At 48.0% G+C, this 19100-nt stretch overlaps 1 protein-coding gene across 1 annotated transcript in view; it reads left to right on the top strand.

Annotated features, from left to right (window-relative positions):
* ATP6V0A4 (ATPase H+ transporting V0 subunit a4) overlaps positions 1 to 19100 on the top strand; it is a 248287-nt gene that overhangs the window by 146430 nt on the left and 82757 nt on the right. The window contains exons 14-15 of the mRNA XM_085652035.1: positions 13418 to 13511; positions 15593 to 15711. Of these exons, the coding sequence (XP_085508161.1) occupies positions 13418 to 13511; positions 15593 to 15711 (213 nt within the window). The remainder of the gene's footprint in view (positions 1 to 13417; positions 13512 to 15592; positions 15712 to 19100) is intronic.

Here is a 19100-nt window from a genome sequence, read left to right as displayed (position 1 = left end):
GGACCAGCGTACAGCCACTCTTGTGGCAATTCCCAAACCAGGGAAGCCGAAAACGGAGTGCTCCTCGTACAGACCTATATCGCTCCTCAACGCGGAACCCAAAATACTAGCCAAAGTCCTATCTAACAGGCTCCGTACAGTTATCACCAAGCTAGTGCACCCGGACCAGTCGGGATTCATGCCCCACCGCAACACCGCACTCAATCTCAGGCGACTTCACGGAGTCCTGGGGCGTTGCCCTGGAATACAGGAGGATGCTATGGTGGTGTCATTGGATGCAACCATGGCGTTCGACACACTCGAATGGGCATACCTTTTTGCGGTGCTCAAGAAATTAGGTTTCGGGCCCAAGTTTATAGGGTGGGTGCGCCTCTTATACTCCGAACCGCTTGCGACCGTGTCGGTAAACAACAAGACTTCTGAGGTCTTTGCACTTAGCAGAGGTACGAGACAGGGCTGCCCTTTGTCACCGTTGCTATTCGCTCTATCACTGGAGCCGCTCGCGGCATGGATACGCAAAGATGTGGCCATCCGTGGCCTACGGTGGACTGAGGGCTGGGAAGACAGGATATCGTTATATGCAGACGACATACTGCTTTATCTAGCCTCCCCTGCCCGTTCCCTCAGAGTGATTCTAGACATTTTTGCCAGTTTCGGAAGAAACTCAGGATTTCGTATTAACTGGAGCAAATCAGTGATCTACATGCTCCACGGAGCGGCCCCCTCCCTCCCGAGAGAATGCACAATTCAGATTGCGGAAGATGGTTTCCGCTACTTGGGGATATTCATAACCACTGACGTTAGGAGGCGATACGACCAAAACCTGATTCCCCCATTGCAAAGGCTCAGGAGAGACGTGGAGGTCTGGAAGAAGTTGCCCATATCCTTACTTGGGAGAGCGGCACTCTTCAAAATGATGGCTTTGCCTAGATTCTTGTATGTTCTTCAAAACTACCCAGATGCTGTGCCGCAAACATTCTTTAGGGAGGTCGAGTCCTTACAGAGAGACTTGTTGTGGGACGGTAGACCCCGAATTGCGCTAGGCAAGCTCACACTAGGATGGTATGATGGAGGTATAGCCCTCCCCGACATCAGGAAGTATTATTGGGCAGCACACCTGGCCGCGATAAACCAATGCCAGTACGGCAGTGGAGACGACCCGGCATACGGGATGGATAGGTGGTTGCTACCGGGGGGCGACTTCACGAGATCCTTATATTCTAGACCAAACAAATACCTACTCACAGGCCCCACTAAACATGCGGTCCAGGTCTGGCATGTGGCAACTAACGCCCTGGGATGGGCCAATAAACTTACACTAGCAACCCCACTATGGGATACGGAGCGGCTGGGCACACTGGGGCGAACGAAAGGGTTTGCAAAATGGGACCTCATCGGCATCTCACACATCAGGGACTTGTGGGGGAGGGAGGGCGTGGTGCCATTTGCCACACTGCAACAGACATACGAAATGGCGGCATCAGAACACTTCCGTTATACGCAAATCAGACATGCCCTGCAGACCTCCATATGCGCCGGCACGAAGCTCCCTGAGGCATCCCCACTCGAGGATAGGCTGCTAGACGGGCATTTGCCCGATAAATGTATATCTCTCACGTACAAAAAGATCATCCACCACACTCCTGATCCCCTCGTAGCACTCAGGGAGAAATGGGTAAGAGATGGTTTGGAGGTGGATGACGAGGAATGGCAGGAGGCACTCGCTTCACCCAAGGAGGTGGCTATTTCCACAAAGTTGAAATTAATACAGCTGAAGATTTTGCACAGAGTCTACCTATCAGGGACCCAATTGATCCATATGGGGGGTAGTACGGACGGGCTTTGCAGGAGGGGCTGTGGAATGCAGGGCGCATTCCTACATGTGCTCTGGGAGTGCCCAGTCATTCATAGTTTCTGGCGATGCGTGTTGAAAGTAATGAGTGTGGTGTGGGGGGTGCCCGTGTTACCTGAGGCAAAGAGATGCCTTCTGAATGTGTGGGAGCCCACAGATCTACCCATACACGGGAGGTTGTGGGTCACACTTGGGCAGACAGTGGCCAAGCGCAACATAGCACAACTGTGGGGGGCCGCTGCACCTCCCACCTTAAAGAAATGGAAGGATGACATGGACTGGTGCATGGTCCATGAGAAAACTGTATATGTTGCACGGGGATGCCCCAAAAAATGGTTATTAATTTGGACAAAGTGGAATGTGTACCGGGGGGGGATATGCGAACCGCCAGTTGTTTCTTCCCCAGAAGACCACTGTACAGTGTGAACCACAATGTATGTAATGTAACACCACCTGCTTTTTGAACAGTATGTACTGACGCATGTATAAACTGATGCACATATACCTTGTGAGGTAACCGAACGGAACTGTATACCACGACCAATTTCTTTATGTTAAATAAACAGATATATATAAAAAAAAAAAAAACTCATAGATGTTGGAGACATATGGGAAATTGGGTTACGAGTTAATGGGGCTAAAACCCTACTCAAGCAGCAACCACAATCCTTGTCAGGGTGAAGTCACAAGCAAACCCCAAATTAACCTATGCTCGACTCTCTGGTAGCTTGGCACAGAGCACTGAGGCTTAATTTAGAGGTAATCTGTAAAACATCAATTTGAAAATGAAACACAATGCACGGAAAATCCCACACCATTTTAGAAAAATAAAGTAACATTTAATAAATCATTTAACAACAAAATCCACACAGTAGAACCAGAGATATGCAATTTTAAAGATTGAAGTGAAAATAGTGCCTATACGCCCAAAGTGCCAACTGTGGTTATCTGGTCTGGCCAGACCAGGACAAAGTCATACGTTCAGGCCAGTGGTGATGTATTTTACGAGGATACCTGAGTGGATTACTTCTTTTGTCACAGAGATCCTCTTGCTACTGCAGTTCATAAGACACAACCCTAATATAGAACAGTGACTGTTACGAACTATCATCGAAGAGCTGCATTCAAACTGCATGAATTAGGTTAGGATGTTATCTTTTTCCCCCCAGTCTTTTATTATCTATTTTTAATGTTGCTAAAAATTATTCATTTGGGTACATATATATTCTTAAAGCCCCTCTTTACCATTAGAACAAACTGAAATGTATGTGAGAGCTGGCAGAGTCCAGGTGCTGCGTTCATGGTTGTTGGAGCCTGTTCTGGAGAAGTGTGGCTCAATGATTAGAGCGGCAGACCCTGATGCAGAGGTCTATCCCGGGACCAGGGTTCAATTCCCCGCCTTGGCGGGCCTTGGGCTAAAAAATTCCACTGACCTGATAATTCTCGCCTCGGTGCCTATTCCAATCATGGAGTCCCACTCTGCAACTCTGGGCAATAGCTTGCTTAATCTCCACAACGGCCCCCACAACACTAAGGATGCCTGGCCTCCACCTTGGAGGTGCCCAGGAGTGGACGCCTCACAGGGAAAGCCAGGATGGGTTCCACAGCGGTATTCGTACAAGCGCCTCGAGACCCTTGCGGGTGAGTAGTGCGCTATACAAGTATCAATTTTTTTCAATTTTTTCTGTCCCTGAGGCACTGATCAGGCGTCCAGCCAACTATCCCTTGGAGTCACTCTAGGGGTCCTGGGGTCAGGGTGCATGTCCAGTCCTTCTCACTCAGGCAGGATGGCAGCACAGCAGGGAGGCAGAGTGACAGTCCTTCTTGCAGCAAAGCAGCACATCAGTCCTTTGTCTGCGTCTTCCACAGGTGCAGGTGTGTACTGAAGAATTTGGTCTGAGGCTCCATTATTTATACCTGGTGCCCACTGTGAAGTAAGAGAAGGTTCTGGAGGTTTCTACACCCCTTGAGGTGTCAGGCACCCCCTTGCTCCCTGCCCTGGCCCCAGCTTCTCTGGGGACACAAAAGACTGGTGACAAAACCTTTGTGAGTGAGTGTGTTCAAGTGCAAGTGTGATAGGTGACAGCTGCTTCACCTATCTGCCCCTGTCTGGGAGCAATCCACAAAGGCCAACTGACAGCTATGCCTAGTCATGTGACCCAGGGTCAGACTGCTGGCACCAAATGGTTAGGACAAGAAAATGCCAACTTTCTAAAAGTAATATGATGCAAAAATGGTAGCATGCACACCGAGTTCATCAGGTTTATACGTAACGCTTAAAAGCTCAAAATTGATTGCGTGCAATGCTGAAAGACGCGTTCCATCCATGCGCGCTGTTTGACATTTGAAAGCAATTATGAGACATCCTTAAGTCAGGGGCGTGGTGACGGAGTCGATGAGGAAAGACGCGTGAGCCTAGAGCTCCGCGCCAACCCGGTAATTATCCTGCTTAGGGACCTGGAATCGATCCCCTGAGCACCCGTGATAGTGCTCGTAGGGGCTGGGAGCACCCGCCGATGGTGATTGCAGGACTGGGTGCCTCTGATGACCAGCAGCCCGGCGAGGTGGCGTGATCGATCGAGGAGCGGCCAAGATGGCATTGATGGTGGCCTCATGAACCTGGAAGCAGCGCTGGAGAACGGATCCAGGAGCACGTGAGGGTGTAGCGGAGTGCAGCAAGTACGACCTAACCGCGACAGCACCAAGACCCCCGCCCCACTGACAGATCGGGAGCCCTGAAATAACAAGATTAACAGCCGCCGAACTGACGCGGAGAGGTACGACGGAGCGGCGGCTTATTGGGGGTCGGGAGGGGTTGTATGTTGTTACAACGCATTCCGTTCCCCCAAGCTGCCTTTTTTTTCGCACGCTTTATTTTTTATTTTTGGGGGGAGATCCACAAGCCCCCTTTTTCTAATTTTACCCTTTAACACACGTCTTCGCCGACATTAAAAAAGGACTGAACTGGAAGAAGATGAAGACGTTCCAGTGCAGCTTGCGTGGTAAAGACGGTCGTTGAAGGCATACGCGTGGCAAAGATATTTACGTGGTAAGTGCACCGTTGTAAACGTAACGCGTAGAAAAGCCTTCGTGGTTAAGGATGTTTCCCATCGGGAGGACGTGACGCCGCAGGAGGCAGTCTCCCTATGGAGCGGTGACCCGCGGGGAAGCGGGCGGCATCTCGCCCCCATGGACACAGTGCTGAGGCACCATTGAAGAGAGCAGACTCACGGGTGGACCGCCATTTTGGGGCTCAGACCGCCATCTTGAACACTTGGATGGGCGGTGGGCCCCACGCCGCGCTGCAGATTGTTCCAGTAAGCGCAGCTGAGCACGACTGAGAGAGCGGTGGGTTGCTGAGGGGGCAGCGGACATCACCGAGGGCCCTGGAGGGCTGGAAACAGCAGCGGCAGCTGGGGGACACTGTTGGCGGAAGGAGACCTTGCAGAGAAGTGGCGCACTAGACCACGGAGGCTGGTGAGGAGGCGGCCAGGCGGTGGTGTGGGCAGTGGAGGGACTGCGGAGAAGAGGTCGGAGCGAGGCCCTGCAGTGGCTCTTTCCGAGGGGACCCCATTACAGTAGTCAGTGGAGTGGCTAAGTTCTCTTTGGGTTGCTGCATCAATGGTATTGCAGCAGAAGACTGCTGCTGCGGGGGATGAGTGGAGGCCCTTACTTTTGGGAGGCCAAACACTGGGGTACACCACCGGCGGTTACATCATGGAGGAGGAGACGGCGCAGTGGCGAACTGGCTGACATAGGTGGGCTTGGAGCGGGACTAAGCAGTTGTGTGCGAGCCCTGGGATACAACCCCAGCTCCTGAATGCGGTTCCTTCCTGGGGAGAGTGGATTGGATTGGCTGGAGAAGACGCTTTGAACCCGGGCCCCCAGCGTTGGAGGAACACTGTGGACGAGACTGGTAGGGTGAGCTGAATACGGCTGGAAGCTGGTGGGGGGCGACCCTGAATGACAGAGGGTTAAGTGGAGTGAGACGAGTGGCAAGGCTGCGGAGAGAGACCTTACTGGCAGAGGAAATAGATCGGCACCTGAGATAGGCACGTGTAGCGTGAGAGGTTGTGTGAGAGACTGCACTGGTGCTGGGACTTACAACAAAACCATTAATGGGGAAAGGACGGGGGAAGCAAGGGGGCGCACCCCCGGAACTGGAGGAAGAAACAGGTGTGCAAGAAAAGCAAGAAGTGATAGCACCGCACCCAGAGGGGCTGATGCAGCAACTAGTAGACCAAATTCGTAAGGCCATTACTGACACTAGAGACACTCTTCAGCAGGACATTGCACATGTGGCACAGGGGCTGGGCCTTCTTCGTGCAGATCATGCTAAGCTTGCTGACCGGGTAAAGCAGGCGGAAGTAACCTTGGGGACACTAGAACCCACCCAAAAGGCACTGGAAGCTCAGATGGCGGATGTTAAGCATCGATTGCAAACCCTGGAGCGTATGGCCGAAGACCCTGAAGGGCGGAAACGAAGAAACAACGTCCGCGTGGTGGGGCTGCCGGAAGGAGTGGAAGGGGCCAATATGGTGGACTATTTGGAAAATTGTCTGAGAACTGAGGTTGCCCCTGAAGGCCTCAGCCCCTTCTATACTCTGGAAAGAGCGCATAGAGTGCCAGCTCCGCCGCTGGCGCCTGGCAGACCGCCCAGACCGGTGGTGGTGAGGCTCCTCCATTATAAAGATAGGGACCTCCTACTGCACAAGGCTCGATCCTCGGGCCCCTACAAAGTGGACAACTGTAACGTGACACTGTTTCCGGATTACACGTTTGATGTACAGTGCCGCCGTGCTTCGTTCTTAGAGGTCAAGAAAGCGCTCCGTGATGAGGGTCTCCAGTATTCTTTGATGTTTCCCGCGCGCCTAAGGGTGGCCATGGACTGTAAAACGTATTTTTACGACACCCCGAGGAAGCCTGGACTTGGTTGGAATCTTACAGAGCGGGCACGGGTGAAGCGGGACACGATAGGAGTATGCCAGCGGAGGGGCCCTGTCCTATTGCTCAAAAACCCACGGAGACCCAAACAGAGAAAGAACGATCGGCTGCATTGCTGGCTGTCATTGCAATATCTCAAGAGAAAGGATCGGCATCGCTGGTGGCGACAGAATCGGAAAAGGGCTCCATGGGGTCGGAATCTGATGAGTTGGAAACGGGGAGTGTTCGATTGCCTCATGTGACGCCTGGGACAGCGGACGAGATTGCAGATGCTTAATATTGTAGAATCAATCAATGAGAGCATACGGGGGGTTGTTTAATCCTTTGTTGATTCTCCACCTTCCTGTGGGTGCCTATTGGATAAAGGTTGGAGGGGTCGTCAGGGATGGATGGGTGTTTGAAATGCGTGGTTCCTTTATACCACATTGTCTCAAGAGATGGTGAGGCGTAGTTATCATTGGGGGTACGGCACAGGAAAGGGAAGACATAGTAGGTCGGACCTCTACGGCTCTAGGCCGCCTCCCCTATCTTTGTGTGTTTGTGGTTCCTAGGTAACTACCAGAGGAACAATTAGAGTGTTAGTTTGGATGGGTACTAGATTTGTAGAGCCTGTTCTGGGGTGGGGTTGTTGGGGGAATTCATGGTTTTGTTTTTAGGTAGTTAGATCCACCGGTGTGTTCGGATGTCGTGAGCGGTTGTTTGTGAGATTTAGATCTCAGCATGGGGACGTTACTTGAATTGAAATGCATTACCTGGAATGTACGGGGGTTACACACTAAGATAAGACGCCATAAGGTGCATGCTTATTTGGTGCGCAGGGGGGTTCACATAGCCTTCCTGCAGGAAACTCAAATTAATCAAACTGAGGGATTGGCGTTGAAGCGCAGGTGGAGAGGGCAGCTTTTTTATACGACATACTCAGCTTTTGCTAGGGGGGCACTGATATGGGTTAGAGCGGGAGTCCCATTCCAGCCGACGCAACATGTGGTGGATCCAGAAGGGAGGTTTGTGGTGGTGGCGGGTTGCCTTAATGGCGAAGATGTAACACTGTGTAGTATATATGCCCCTAATGTGAATCAGATTTCCTTTTTTAGTCACCTGTCGGGGAGATTAGCACCTTACCTGACTGGTCCAGTATTGGTGGGAGGGGACTTCAACTCTATAGCGGATACCATGATGGATAGGTCCCACCCCCCGTTGCCCGAAGCCCCTATACATAGACTCTCCAAGGCTAGGCGTGAATGGAAAAATAGATGGGGGTTGGTGGATACATGGCGCGTGCACCACTTGGAAGAGCGGGATTATTCCTATTTTTCCTCTCTGCACGAATTGCATGTGTGGCTCGACGGGATGCTATGTACCCCTGACATCCATGCTAAAGTGGGCCACAGTGAATATCTCACGAGAACATTGTCAGATCATAATCCATTATTGGTAAAGATACACTGGATCCGGGAGAGACCCGTAGCCGACCTGGCGGTTACGACCGGAAGCACTGGAGGACCCTGTCTTCCGTGAGGAAATTGGGACTGGCATCACCCAGTATTTTAGCGAGAAATAGGGCACAGCATCATTGGCGCTGAAGTGGGATGCCTTTAAGGTAGTGGTACGGAGCCTATGTATCACTAAAATGGTGGGGGTGTGGAAAACACTTGTGAATGACATTGAGACAGCAGAGCAACGTTTACGAACAGCCGAGAGGGCTCGCCCAGAGGACCCGGGCACACAAGAGAAAGTTTTAGATGGTAGGGAGGCTGTAGCCGCGCAGGTGGAGCGGTTGCGCTGCTTTGACCACAGGTCCTATCTGATGAGGGCGCATGCGAAGGGGGTTAAGGCGGGAACATTACTGGCATGGCTAGCTAACCCGAACCCCCGGGGCACACCTATATTGGGTTTGGCAGCTCCAACGGGAGGGTCGGTGTATACCCAACAGGGGATCAATGGGTTGTTCTTGGATTACTATACTGAACTCTACCGAAGCAAGTTGCGGGATACCGGGGACACCATAGGGGAGTTCTTGTCAGACTTGGCACTGCCACAGCTGGATGAGGAGCAGGCAGACCTGCTAGGGCAGGAGATCACGATAGGACAAATACGGGGTGCAATCAAGCATATGGCACGCAACAAAACACCGGGGATGGATGGGCTGCCCATAGAGTTCTATTGGGTACATGTTGACTGTTTAGCACCACGGCTACTGGCGGTGTTCCAAGAGGCGCGGAAAGCGGGAACATTGCCAGCTTCTACTCGGGAAGCTGTTATTATTCCACTACTGAAGCCTGGAAGGGACCCCTCTGATAGGACGGCCTATCGCCCACTCTCAATGTTAACCACTGATTATAACATTTTGAGTAGGATCCTTGCGACTCGACTCCTCCCGTACATGGTACAGCTGGTCCATCATGATCAAGCGGGATATATCCACACCCGGAATACATCTACTAACGTGCGACGCTTACTTCGCATCTTGGGGGCAGATCACAGTCATGTACCTTCTGCAACGGTCCTTTCGGTAGATATTGAAAAGGCTTTTGATTGTCTGGAGTGGCCATATTTGTTTCAGGTTATGTGAGTGCTGGGTCTGGGGGAGGCTTTCGTGGGGTGGACAGAGATCCTTTATAGATCCGCGACGGCTCGAGTGCGGACAGGAGCGAAGGTTTCCTCTTCCTGCTCAGTTGGGCGGAGCACGCGACAGGGGTGCCCACTCTCTCCTCTGCTATTTGCATTGGCCATCAAACCACTGGCCGCACAAGCCAGGTCATGGAGGCACTACCTTGGTCTGGATTTACACGGAGACATGCAGTATATATCTCTTTCTGCGGATGATTTACTCATGTTTCTGGAAAATACGGAGGAAGCTCTGAATGGGGCAACATCTGTACTGCGCACATTCGGCGTGGCTTTAGGGCTGCGGGTGAACTGGGCGAAGACCTGCCTGTTCCCTGTGGATACATCGATTATGAGCCCCACACGGGTGGAGGATATCCGGTGGGAGCCTTGCTGCTTACCTTATCTTGGAACTAATATCTATCATACACAGGAGGACCTATTAGAAGGTAATATAGGCAGAGCTCTGAGAGGAATTAAGGGTAGTCTAATGTTTTGGAGCACTCTGCCGCTATCGGTAGCAGGTCGGGTAGCACTCCTGAAGGTGGTGGCACTTCCCTGGTTGTTGTATTATTTTAGGACGCTGCCGATCTGGATACCGAGCTCGTTATTCAAAACGCTCCGCTCTCTGGTAGGAGGATTCTTGTGGGGGAATGGTAAGCGGTGGGTGGCATTGGATACAATGATGCGGCTGCGAGCCGAGGGGGGATGGGCAGTCCCAGACTTTGAGCTATATTATTTGGCAGCCCAACTGCAATGGCTTACCCAAGCAGTGGCTAGGGAGTTCAGGGGCCCGGATGGCCCGGTGGGATTCCACGTCATGTATTGTCCTTTATTATACTTCAACAGCGACTGCACCTTGGGATGCTATCTCATGAGGAGCGGATGCTGCGGCTGTGTTGGAACCGGACCCAGCGTAGAGGTGAGATTGCTCGCCCATATGCTCCGGAGATTCCCTTGGGTATGTGTACTGCTCTTCCACACGGGGGGGATTGGACTGCCTTGGCCGCATGGGAGGAGTTGGGGGTACAAGTATTGGGGTACCTCTATGAAGACGGCGTTTTATTATCCTTCCAGACCCTGCAGGATAGGTGCGGCCTTCCCAGGGGAGATTTCTTACTTTATTCAGCCCTGGTGTCGGCAATTCAACGTCATTGGGGAGGGGGGTTATTGGAACCACAGACATCTATGGTCTGCCAGTACGTTGAGATGGCAGCGGGGACCTTCAACGCTATCACGTGCTTATATAGATGGATGGTGTGTGAGGGGACGAAACCATTGAGGCAATTGCAATGGAAATGGGAGGCAGACCTCGGTAAGGAGATTCCTGAGACAACGTGGACCCGGCTAGTCGAGAGAGCGTGGAAGAGCACGGGCAATGTCAGGTTACAACTGGTTCACTTCTATATATTACACAGGACATACTTAACTCCAGCTAAGATCAATAGATATTTTAAAGTGGATACAGCTCAATGCCCGCGTTGTAAGTTAGAAGAGGCGGAGTTTCACCACATGATGTGGAGTGGTCCGCAAATGGAAACGTATTGGGAGGAGGTGGTTGGCCTACTCTATGAGGTAGATAGAGCCGGACATGGGTACGTGCTTACTACACTGGTTTCCACACACATCTAAAACAAAAGTCACAAGTAAGTTCTTGGATTTAGGATTGTTGCTGGCTAAGAGGGATCTCACAACGCATTGGAAATCCAGGCAAGGGCCCAACTTTGCACGGTGGAAGGCAGAATTAATTTAATGGGCAACAAGTGAAAGTACAGTTCGGTTCCAGCAGGCTAAGAGATCCAAAAAGGATAGAGCGCTAGAGACTGCGAGGGCGTGGGAGGCCTGAGTTGTATTACTACAGGTTTCCGAAGCAGATTCAGATGGAGACACAGCACTAGATGTACTGACGGGCACGCCCTGAGCAGGTGGGTTAAGGGTAGCCCCTGACATTCCCAGGCAGCGCCGCAGTAGAAATGGAGTGATAACAGGCTGGGTTGAATAAATGATGACTTTGCGCTTTAATGAATGGTGAATCTCCTTATGTTTGAAGTAAAAGCCTAGATAGGCACATGTTAAATATTGGATGGAATCTGGAGTCTAAACAGTTGGTCTATCATGGAACTTGGTTTACCATGCAAGAAAAAATATGGATTAAGCATGGTTGAATTTGTTTAAACTTTATCTTTTGTTTATGACAATCACTTTCTGCAGTGCATCTGATTTTGGGACTTAAGGATGTCTCATAATTGCTTTCAACTTTCTATAAGTGGCATTTTCAGAATTGTGACTATAAATTACGACTTTACCATTAAAGAGGCTTTTTAACTACAATCTTTAGAAAAAAAACTCGAGCTGTGCACCTGCTCCCAATTGAAAGATATCACTTAATAAATGTAATAAGGAAATCCCAATGTTATCCTATGTGAGTGGTAGGCCTTGCAGTAGTGAAAATGAATTTAAGAGTTTTACACTACCAGGACATGCAACACTTTATAGTACATGTCCAGCATTTTAAATACACTGCGCCATGCCCTCTGGAATGTTCAGAGTCTACCGTAGGGGTGATGTATATATATATTAAAAAGGAAGCATTGGGCCTTACAAAGGTTTATCTTGCAAGTTCAAATGGCAGGTTAAAACCGCACACACAGGCTGCAATGGCAGGCCTGCAACAAGGTTTACAGGGCTACTTAAGTGGGTGGCACAATCAGTTGTGCAGGCCCACTAGTAGCATTTAATTTACAGATACTGGATACATGGGATAATATTTTACTAAGGTCTTACAAGTAAATTAAAAGTACCAATTGGGTATAAGCCAACTCTTCTATGGGTAGAGGAGAGAGCACAAGTACTTCAGCACTGGTTAGCAGTGGTAAAGTCCACAGAGTACTAAGGCAAACAACAACGAGATCAGTAAAAATCGGAGTGGTGAAGGCTAAAGGTTTGGGGGAAGGCCACCCAAAGGCTGACAGGCCTTATGCTCATACACCCATACACAGCAAAGAAGGAAAGATGTGAAGATGCAGAACATTCACATGCAATTCAATACCTGTCCACACAGGCACATCCAGGAAAAGCACAGAAGGGAGCACACATAGACCAATAGCTTATCACAATGGTAGGCAGACTTCCCTCATGTGAACTTGTACGCAGACAGACAAACTTATGCACAACAGAGACATGCACATAGCTGTTAGGTGTAGAGGGAGATAATGTATTTGTATTCACAATATTATCATGATTTATACATACTTATTTATCTGATGCTGCTGCCAAACACTGACCATACCAATAGGTCTGTGTTGTTTTAGGCATATGTTCATTGTTGTGTGTTAAGTCTGGATGCAGCAACTGAAGATTCACAAAGATGCACCCAAATATTTTTAACGCGGCATGCTGTGTGAAACAGAGGATTCTGGTTGATACATTTTAACCCATCCCCTTAATAACATAAGTCACACCTCTTGGAAAGGATTCGTAGGTATGCTTCATTGGCCACTCCCTTATCTGAGACCCCCCCCCCCCCAGCTGCAAGGGATAAAGGACCCCAATACCAGTGCTGTGGTTTTTGGATCTGTTAAAATTTCCCCGAGGAAAAGCTGTTCCTTCATGTGGAGGTTTAGCCCCTGTTGTTATTTTCCCTTCCCATTTCAGGTTTTGCTTGTCAGAATGGGGGGGGGGGGGCGGGGGGGGGAGGAAGTGTGCTTGTAATTTTGTCTCATATTTCAACAGCGCATTTCTCTGTAATTGATTTCTAAAAGTCAAGGCTGAGCGTTTTTTTCTTTGTGCAAATTTCACAAATGTGTGCACGGAAGTAGATTGCCACCCCACTGATGGTGAGAGTCAGATTGTGTCACATGAAGAGTCACAGGTAGGTAAATAATCATGGAAGTTTTCTCTATGGTACGTAGGTTATTACTTGTAAATACGTATAGGCACAAACACAGCATAGAGATCCCTACACAAATAAAGGTGCTTTTGTCTTGTTAATAAGCTTGTGCTGTTTGTTTCTAGTGACCACCTGCTGGAGAACAGTGTGTCACTGCAGCTGGATCCAGCGGTACCAGGGGTCTTTTCTGGAAACCCATATCCCTTTGGAATTGATCCGGTAACAGAATATTCCTTCTGCCTCTGATTCTCTAGTGAAAGCATTAAATATGGAGGGAGCATTGAGGGTGATGAGAGCCAATGAACTGCACCTTGGGGTGGTAGCCAGAGGCCATTGGTCAGGGTAAGGGTGCAGTGGATGGGGCAGGTGCTGTATACAATTGTCATCAGCAACACTGCAAATTTGTAAAGAAAAACAAAAAGTATGTTCCAGGGCCCTAGATATTTTCCCTTTTTGCATCCCACTAGCCCCTGGCAGCGCTGTCAAATGCTAGTACCAGTGCTACCCGCTAACCATAACACTTCTACAGATGTGACAGTTTGGACTATTCAAAGTCACCTAGAGCTGTTAAATGGCCTGCAAGTGCTGGTAATATGTTTTTGTACTCTAATACATTTTAAAGTATTCTATTGATATGCTCATTTAAAAAATATTCATACAGCGCCACCATGTGGTAGACAAAGTGCTACTGTTAACAAATAGGTGCTGGTGCCAGGCACCGGCAAATACTGGCACAAATAAATGAGTGTCTTGCAAATACCTGAGATAACTGGATTATTCGTCTCATGACTGAAAAGAAGCGATTTTGAATAATAAACCTTTATAATCTCAAATATATTCCCAGATTATTTTACCTACACTTGTTTAAGCCCTTGTCAGGCCTTCAACCATAATTTCAACCATGGGCATTATACTGACCTCCACTTGGCTGTAGTGCTGATCTTTCCAGGACTAAAGAGCGAAGATTAAACCTGTCAAGCCTTGCAGTGGACGATTGAGATAATAATGGCCATGGTTGAAGAAATGGACCTTCGAAGTAAGGGCACTGAAGGGGTGTAGCATGAGAGAATGAGTGACACCTCACATGCCTGTATGAGGGCAGCTGGGAGAGGAGTCAGAAGACTGCATTGTAAAGGCAACAGGTGACACCCTGATTCGTGTGTTGAACTAAGTCAGCAAAAAACATAACAATGTAACTTGTCTAATGGTGCAGTGTTTCTCAAAGTTAGGGTCACAAAGAGGTCGGATGAGGTCCAAAAAAGAATGATTATAAAGTGCCAAAGAAATGCATTTTGTATATTTGACAAGCTATGAATTGGCATTTGTCCATACATTTTTACAAAAGCCTTCTAATGAGTTATGGCCTTTTGTTTACGAAAGCAAGCCCCAGTCCAGTTTCATCCATAATCAAACCAAAAGCAAAATGGCAAAATTCCTCAGCAAACAGCCAGGGTCTCTTTTTGTCTGAAGGTGATTCGAGTAAAGTTCATAGGGACTGGCTTTGCAGGGAAAATATGTGATTTGTACTGATAGCTATGCCAACTAGTGCCTTGACTCTTATGAAAGAAAGTTTGGCATAGAGGCCCTGATTATAACATTTTTGCTAATTTTATTCTAGGTGCCAGTGCCCAATTTTGTTAGTATATGCCCATGTGCGAATTGCCCATGCCTAGTTGACCATGTGCAAATTGCCTACTCTCTGCTATTTACCCACAAGTTTTCTTCAAGAAAACCTTGGCGTGACATTTCAATCGGTGCACCCTAGAATGCACAAGGTACTTTAGGGTGTTTAAATCTCAACACCCATTAACATTCCAGGCGTAATAATCATACATTTGCTGTGTTGGCCCACAAGATTCTCGCCAGGTTGTGGGCAAAAAGTTTCGGGGAGATAACTGGCTTATGGGCACATAGCACATGCGCAGTTGATACATGGCTAAATCCCACATAACTTGGGATCCTGTTTCAACAGCAAGCTAGGATTTTCACCCAAAATGGAATTAGCATAATTACAAGAGGGATTTATGAGGGATTATGAATGGAGATTGTGAAGGGCAACATAAGATTGGAGACAGGTCCTTAGTGGGGTACCTCGGACCAGGAAAAGGATGAATGTGATTGGTGAATTGCTGGAGCAGCTCTCTGGTTATTCAGTTATGAAGTTAGATGGCTCAGTTGAATGAGTACATTTCCTACTACAGCTGAACGTGAGAACAATCATCTGTGACTAATTCTTGAAGTACAGAAACATAGGTGACAAACTGCCTACTCACTCTCTGAATTTTGCGTTTTCTGCACAGATCTGGAACATTGCGACAAACAAGCTGACATTCTTAAATTCCTACAAGATGAAGATGTCGGTGGTGATGGGAATAACGCATATGGTCTTCGGGGTCACTGTGAGTCTTTTCAACCACATGTAGGTATCCACTTTGAGTGAGTAGTTGACGGTTTCTACACTTGAGGAACCGTGGTGTTCTTTTAATTTTACAGTAGGAAATGCATATGTAAATGTACGTTAATACTTTCGAGTCAAGTACAGACTGCATTTTTTACCCACTGTGTAATCCTTGTAGTCTCCACATTGTCCATATTACTCTTGTCTGCACCTTGAAGGGATCGCCTCTAGAGCGTAGGTGTCGTCCTTTATCACAGCCATCATAGTCTTATATCTGCCTCACCCACGGATACTGATAACTCCTCCGGATGATCTTGGTGTTGAGTGTATGAAGTTAACCTGGTTTCAGAATTTCTTGACCTCGTCAACTCAGAGAATTGTATGTTCATCCTCTGCCTTTAGCGCTCAGCCTTGCAGTTATGGAAATCTACAAGGGTCCACCTTGTCCCATCTATTATTCAAAATACATGTCTTCTTCTGGCACAGATTATCCATTCATTCAGCTAGGCTTTTCTCTTGTATGATGATGACAGCCAAATAGTGCTCTAGCTATCCAGTGATCTAGACCCCAGTGCAGGCAACTTGTTTTCTTGCATTTGAAACTTGGATGACCCCCAATCAACCGAAGCTCAGTATGGAGAAGACGGAAATATTAGCCTCACGTTTTCAAACTCCTTTTTTGGCCATATCCTTCTTGCTCTCCGGGGATAGAAGTCTATCCACATTGAGTCTCTCAAGTGACAAACGCAGGGGAAAAATTGGATTCTGCTATATCTTACTGGCCTCATTAGTGCGATAGTCAGTGCCTGCTTTTTTCATCTTCGCGTGCTTAAGATATTACTCCACCTATTCTCTTATTCTCGCAAAGTAGTGATTGCAAACCATCTAATGGACATGCCTTGACTACGGTAATGTTTTATATGTCGATCTACTGGTTTGTGTCATTTCCAGACTCCAGCTAACTCAACAAGAATGATTTTCTCACCTCTATCTGCCTTGAGAACGATCCATTGCCTTCCACACAAGCAGAGAACAGTTTTCAAATCTGTTGCCTTGCTCACAAAGCTATATATATAGTTGCTGGTCTACAGCGCTATCTCGTCATTTTCAATGGTATCGTTGTGCTCCCCAAGCATCTGCCAAAACCTATTTTTCGATTCAAGTGATTTTGTTCTGCTGATGTCCAACGAGGAGATCAAAGTAAACTCTCTTCTCTACGCCACCATTTATTTGCAACAACATGGCCTCAGTCTCTTTTTGTTTAAAGCTTTTTATTGACATTTATATTTTTAACAGTACAGCAAATGACCACAAATGCCAGGTAAGGGTACTTCAGCAAAACATGTGGCGCAGTATTAGTGGCAATGGCAGGAGTGTACTGTGTCGGATATGGTGTAGTAAGGTTATCCACAACATCAGAACAATTGAGAGGAAGTGTAAGCGAATGTGTAACTAAAGCGCTGCGTATTGCGATGCTATACTATGCGTGATGTTGAGTAGAATTGAACGGTGGGTGGGGGTACAAAATAACTTGACTAAGGGAAAGGGGTAACAGCCCGTGACCCAAGGCCCTGAAGTGTAGCAACAGCTAAATAACTGCTTGTGGAGCGCATGAAGATACCGTGTTTCGACGGGGCGTGTGAGGACTGTGTGAGGCAGCCCCCATTATGGCATCGCATTAGCGGGAGTGGAGTGTCCTCTTGGCGCTGAAGTGACCTCTGCCTCCTCCTGTGTGTCTGCTGTGGGTGTAGCTGACTTCTGCAATTCAATCACCATAGCCCCCCAATCTGTAGCAAGAGGGAACTTGCGAAGTCCCAGTAAGTCCTCCCTCTGTAGAGCCATGCGCTCTGCCCTGGCCCAATTGAACAAAGAGCGGTGCCAGGCCAACGCATGAGGCGCCGCCATAGCGTTCCATCAACATGGCCTCAGTCTCTTGCATCAGGTTGTGAGAACATTAAACGGTGTCAAAATATCTGCATTGACTATGTCCTTCTTAATAGTTTTAAAGTCTTATTGAACCAATGATTCACAGTGAAATGTTTTTCCTTTACTTAATGAAGTCCTCACAGACTCTGTCATGTCAGCAAAATCCATTACAAACTTTCCATATTATTCAGTAAGGCCCCGGAAGGACCTGAGCTGGTCTTTTCCAGTTGGCGATGGAGCCAGCTTCATATCTTTCAGGAGGTCTGCTTTCGACCACACCCCATTAGCTGCTGCGGTATACCCAGAATATTCAATCTCAAGAAACGTAACAATATCCCTGTGCAAAGACAAACCTCCTTTTCCCAACCTTTCTAACACCTGTTAGAATGATCATCAAAATGATTGAACATTATCCTTTGGAAAACACTATTTACAGAATTGAGACCAAGTGGAATGCAGGTAAACTGATGTTGACGGTTGCAGACTATTTCTCTGAACTAGGCCTCACGAGTGCTCACCACTAGATCATGATGCATCCTTATTCCGAAGCCGTAACTGACTTCATCATGATGGACATGATGAAGTCAGTTACGGCTTCAGAGTAAGGATGCATCATGATGGACATGATGAAGTCAGTTACGGCTTCCGAATAAGGATGCATCATGATGGACATGATGAAGTCAGTTATGGCTTCAGAATAAGGATGCATCATCATCATGATGGACATGAGGAAGTCAGTTACGGCTTCAGAATAAGGATGCATCATCATCATGATGGACATGATAAAGTCAGTTACGGCTTCAGAATAACGATGCATCGTGATGGACATGATGAAGTCAGTTACGGCTTCAGAATAAGGATGCATCATGATGGACATGATGAAGTCAGTTACGGCTTCAGAATAAGGATGCATCATCATCATGATGGACATGAGGAAGTCAGTTACGGCTTCAGAATAAGGATGCATCATCATCATGATGGAAATGAGGAAGTCAGTAATGGCTTCAGAATAAGGATGCATCATCATCATGATGGACATGAGGAAGTCAGTTACGGCTTCAGAATAAGGATGCATCATCATCATGATGGAAATGAGGAAGTCAGTAATGGCTTCAGAATAAGGATGCATCATCATCATGATGGACATGAGGAAGTCAGTTACGGCTTCAGAATAAGGATGCATCATCATCATGATGGACATGAGGAAGTCAGTAATGGCTTCAGAATAAGGATGCATCATCATCATGATGGACATGAGGAAGTCAGTTACGGCTTCAGAATAAGGATGCATTATGATGGACATGATGAAGTCAGTTACGGCTTCAGTATAAGGATGCATCATGATCTAATGGTGAGCACTCTTGAGGCCTAGTTCTGAGAAATAGTTTGCAACCATCAACAGTAACACCAATCCATTAATGTTGGGGGAACTATCAGTCTAGACGTTGTTATTCAGGCTGCTCGGGTCAGTACAAAGCCCCTGC

The sequence above is a fragment of the Triturus cristatus genome, chromosome 4_1 (genome assembly GCF_964204655.1).
Source record: "Triturus cristatus chromosome 4_1, aTriCri1.1, whole genome shotgun sequence".
Taxonomy (NCBI): Eukaryota; Metazoa; Chordata; class Amphibia; order Caudata; family Salamandridae; genus Triturus; species Triturus cristatus.
This window is presented reverse-complemented; position numbering and strand designations above follow the sequence as displayed.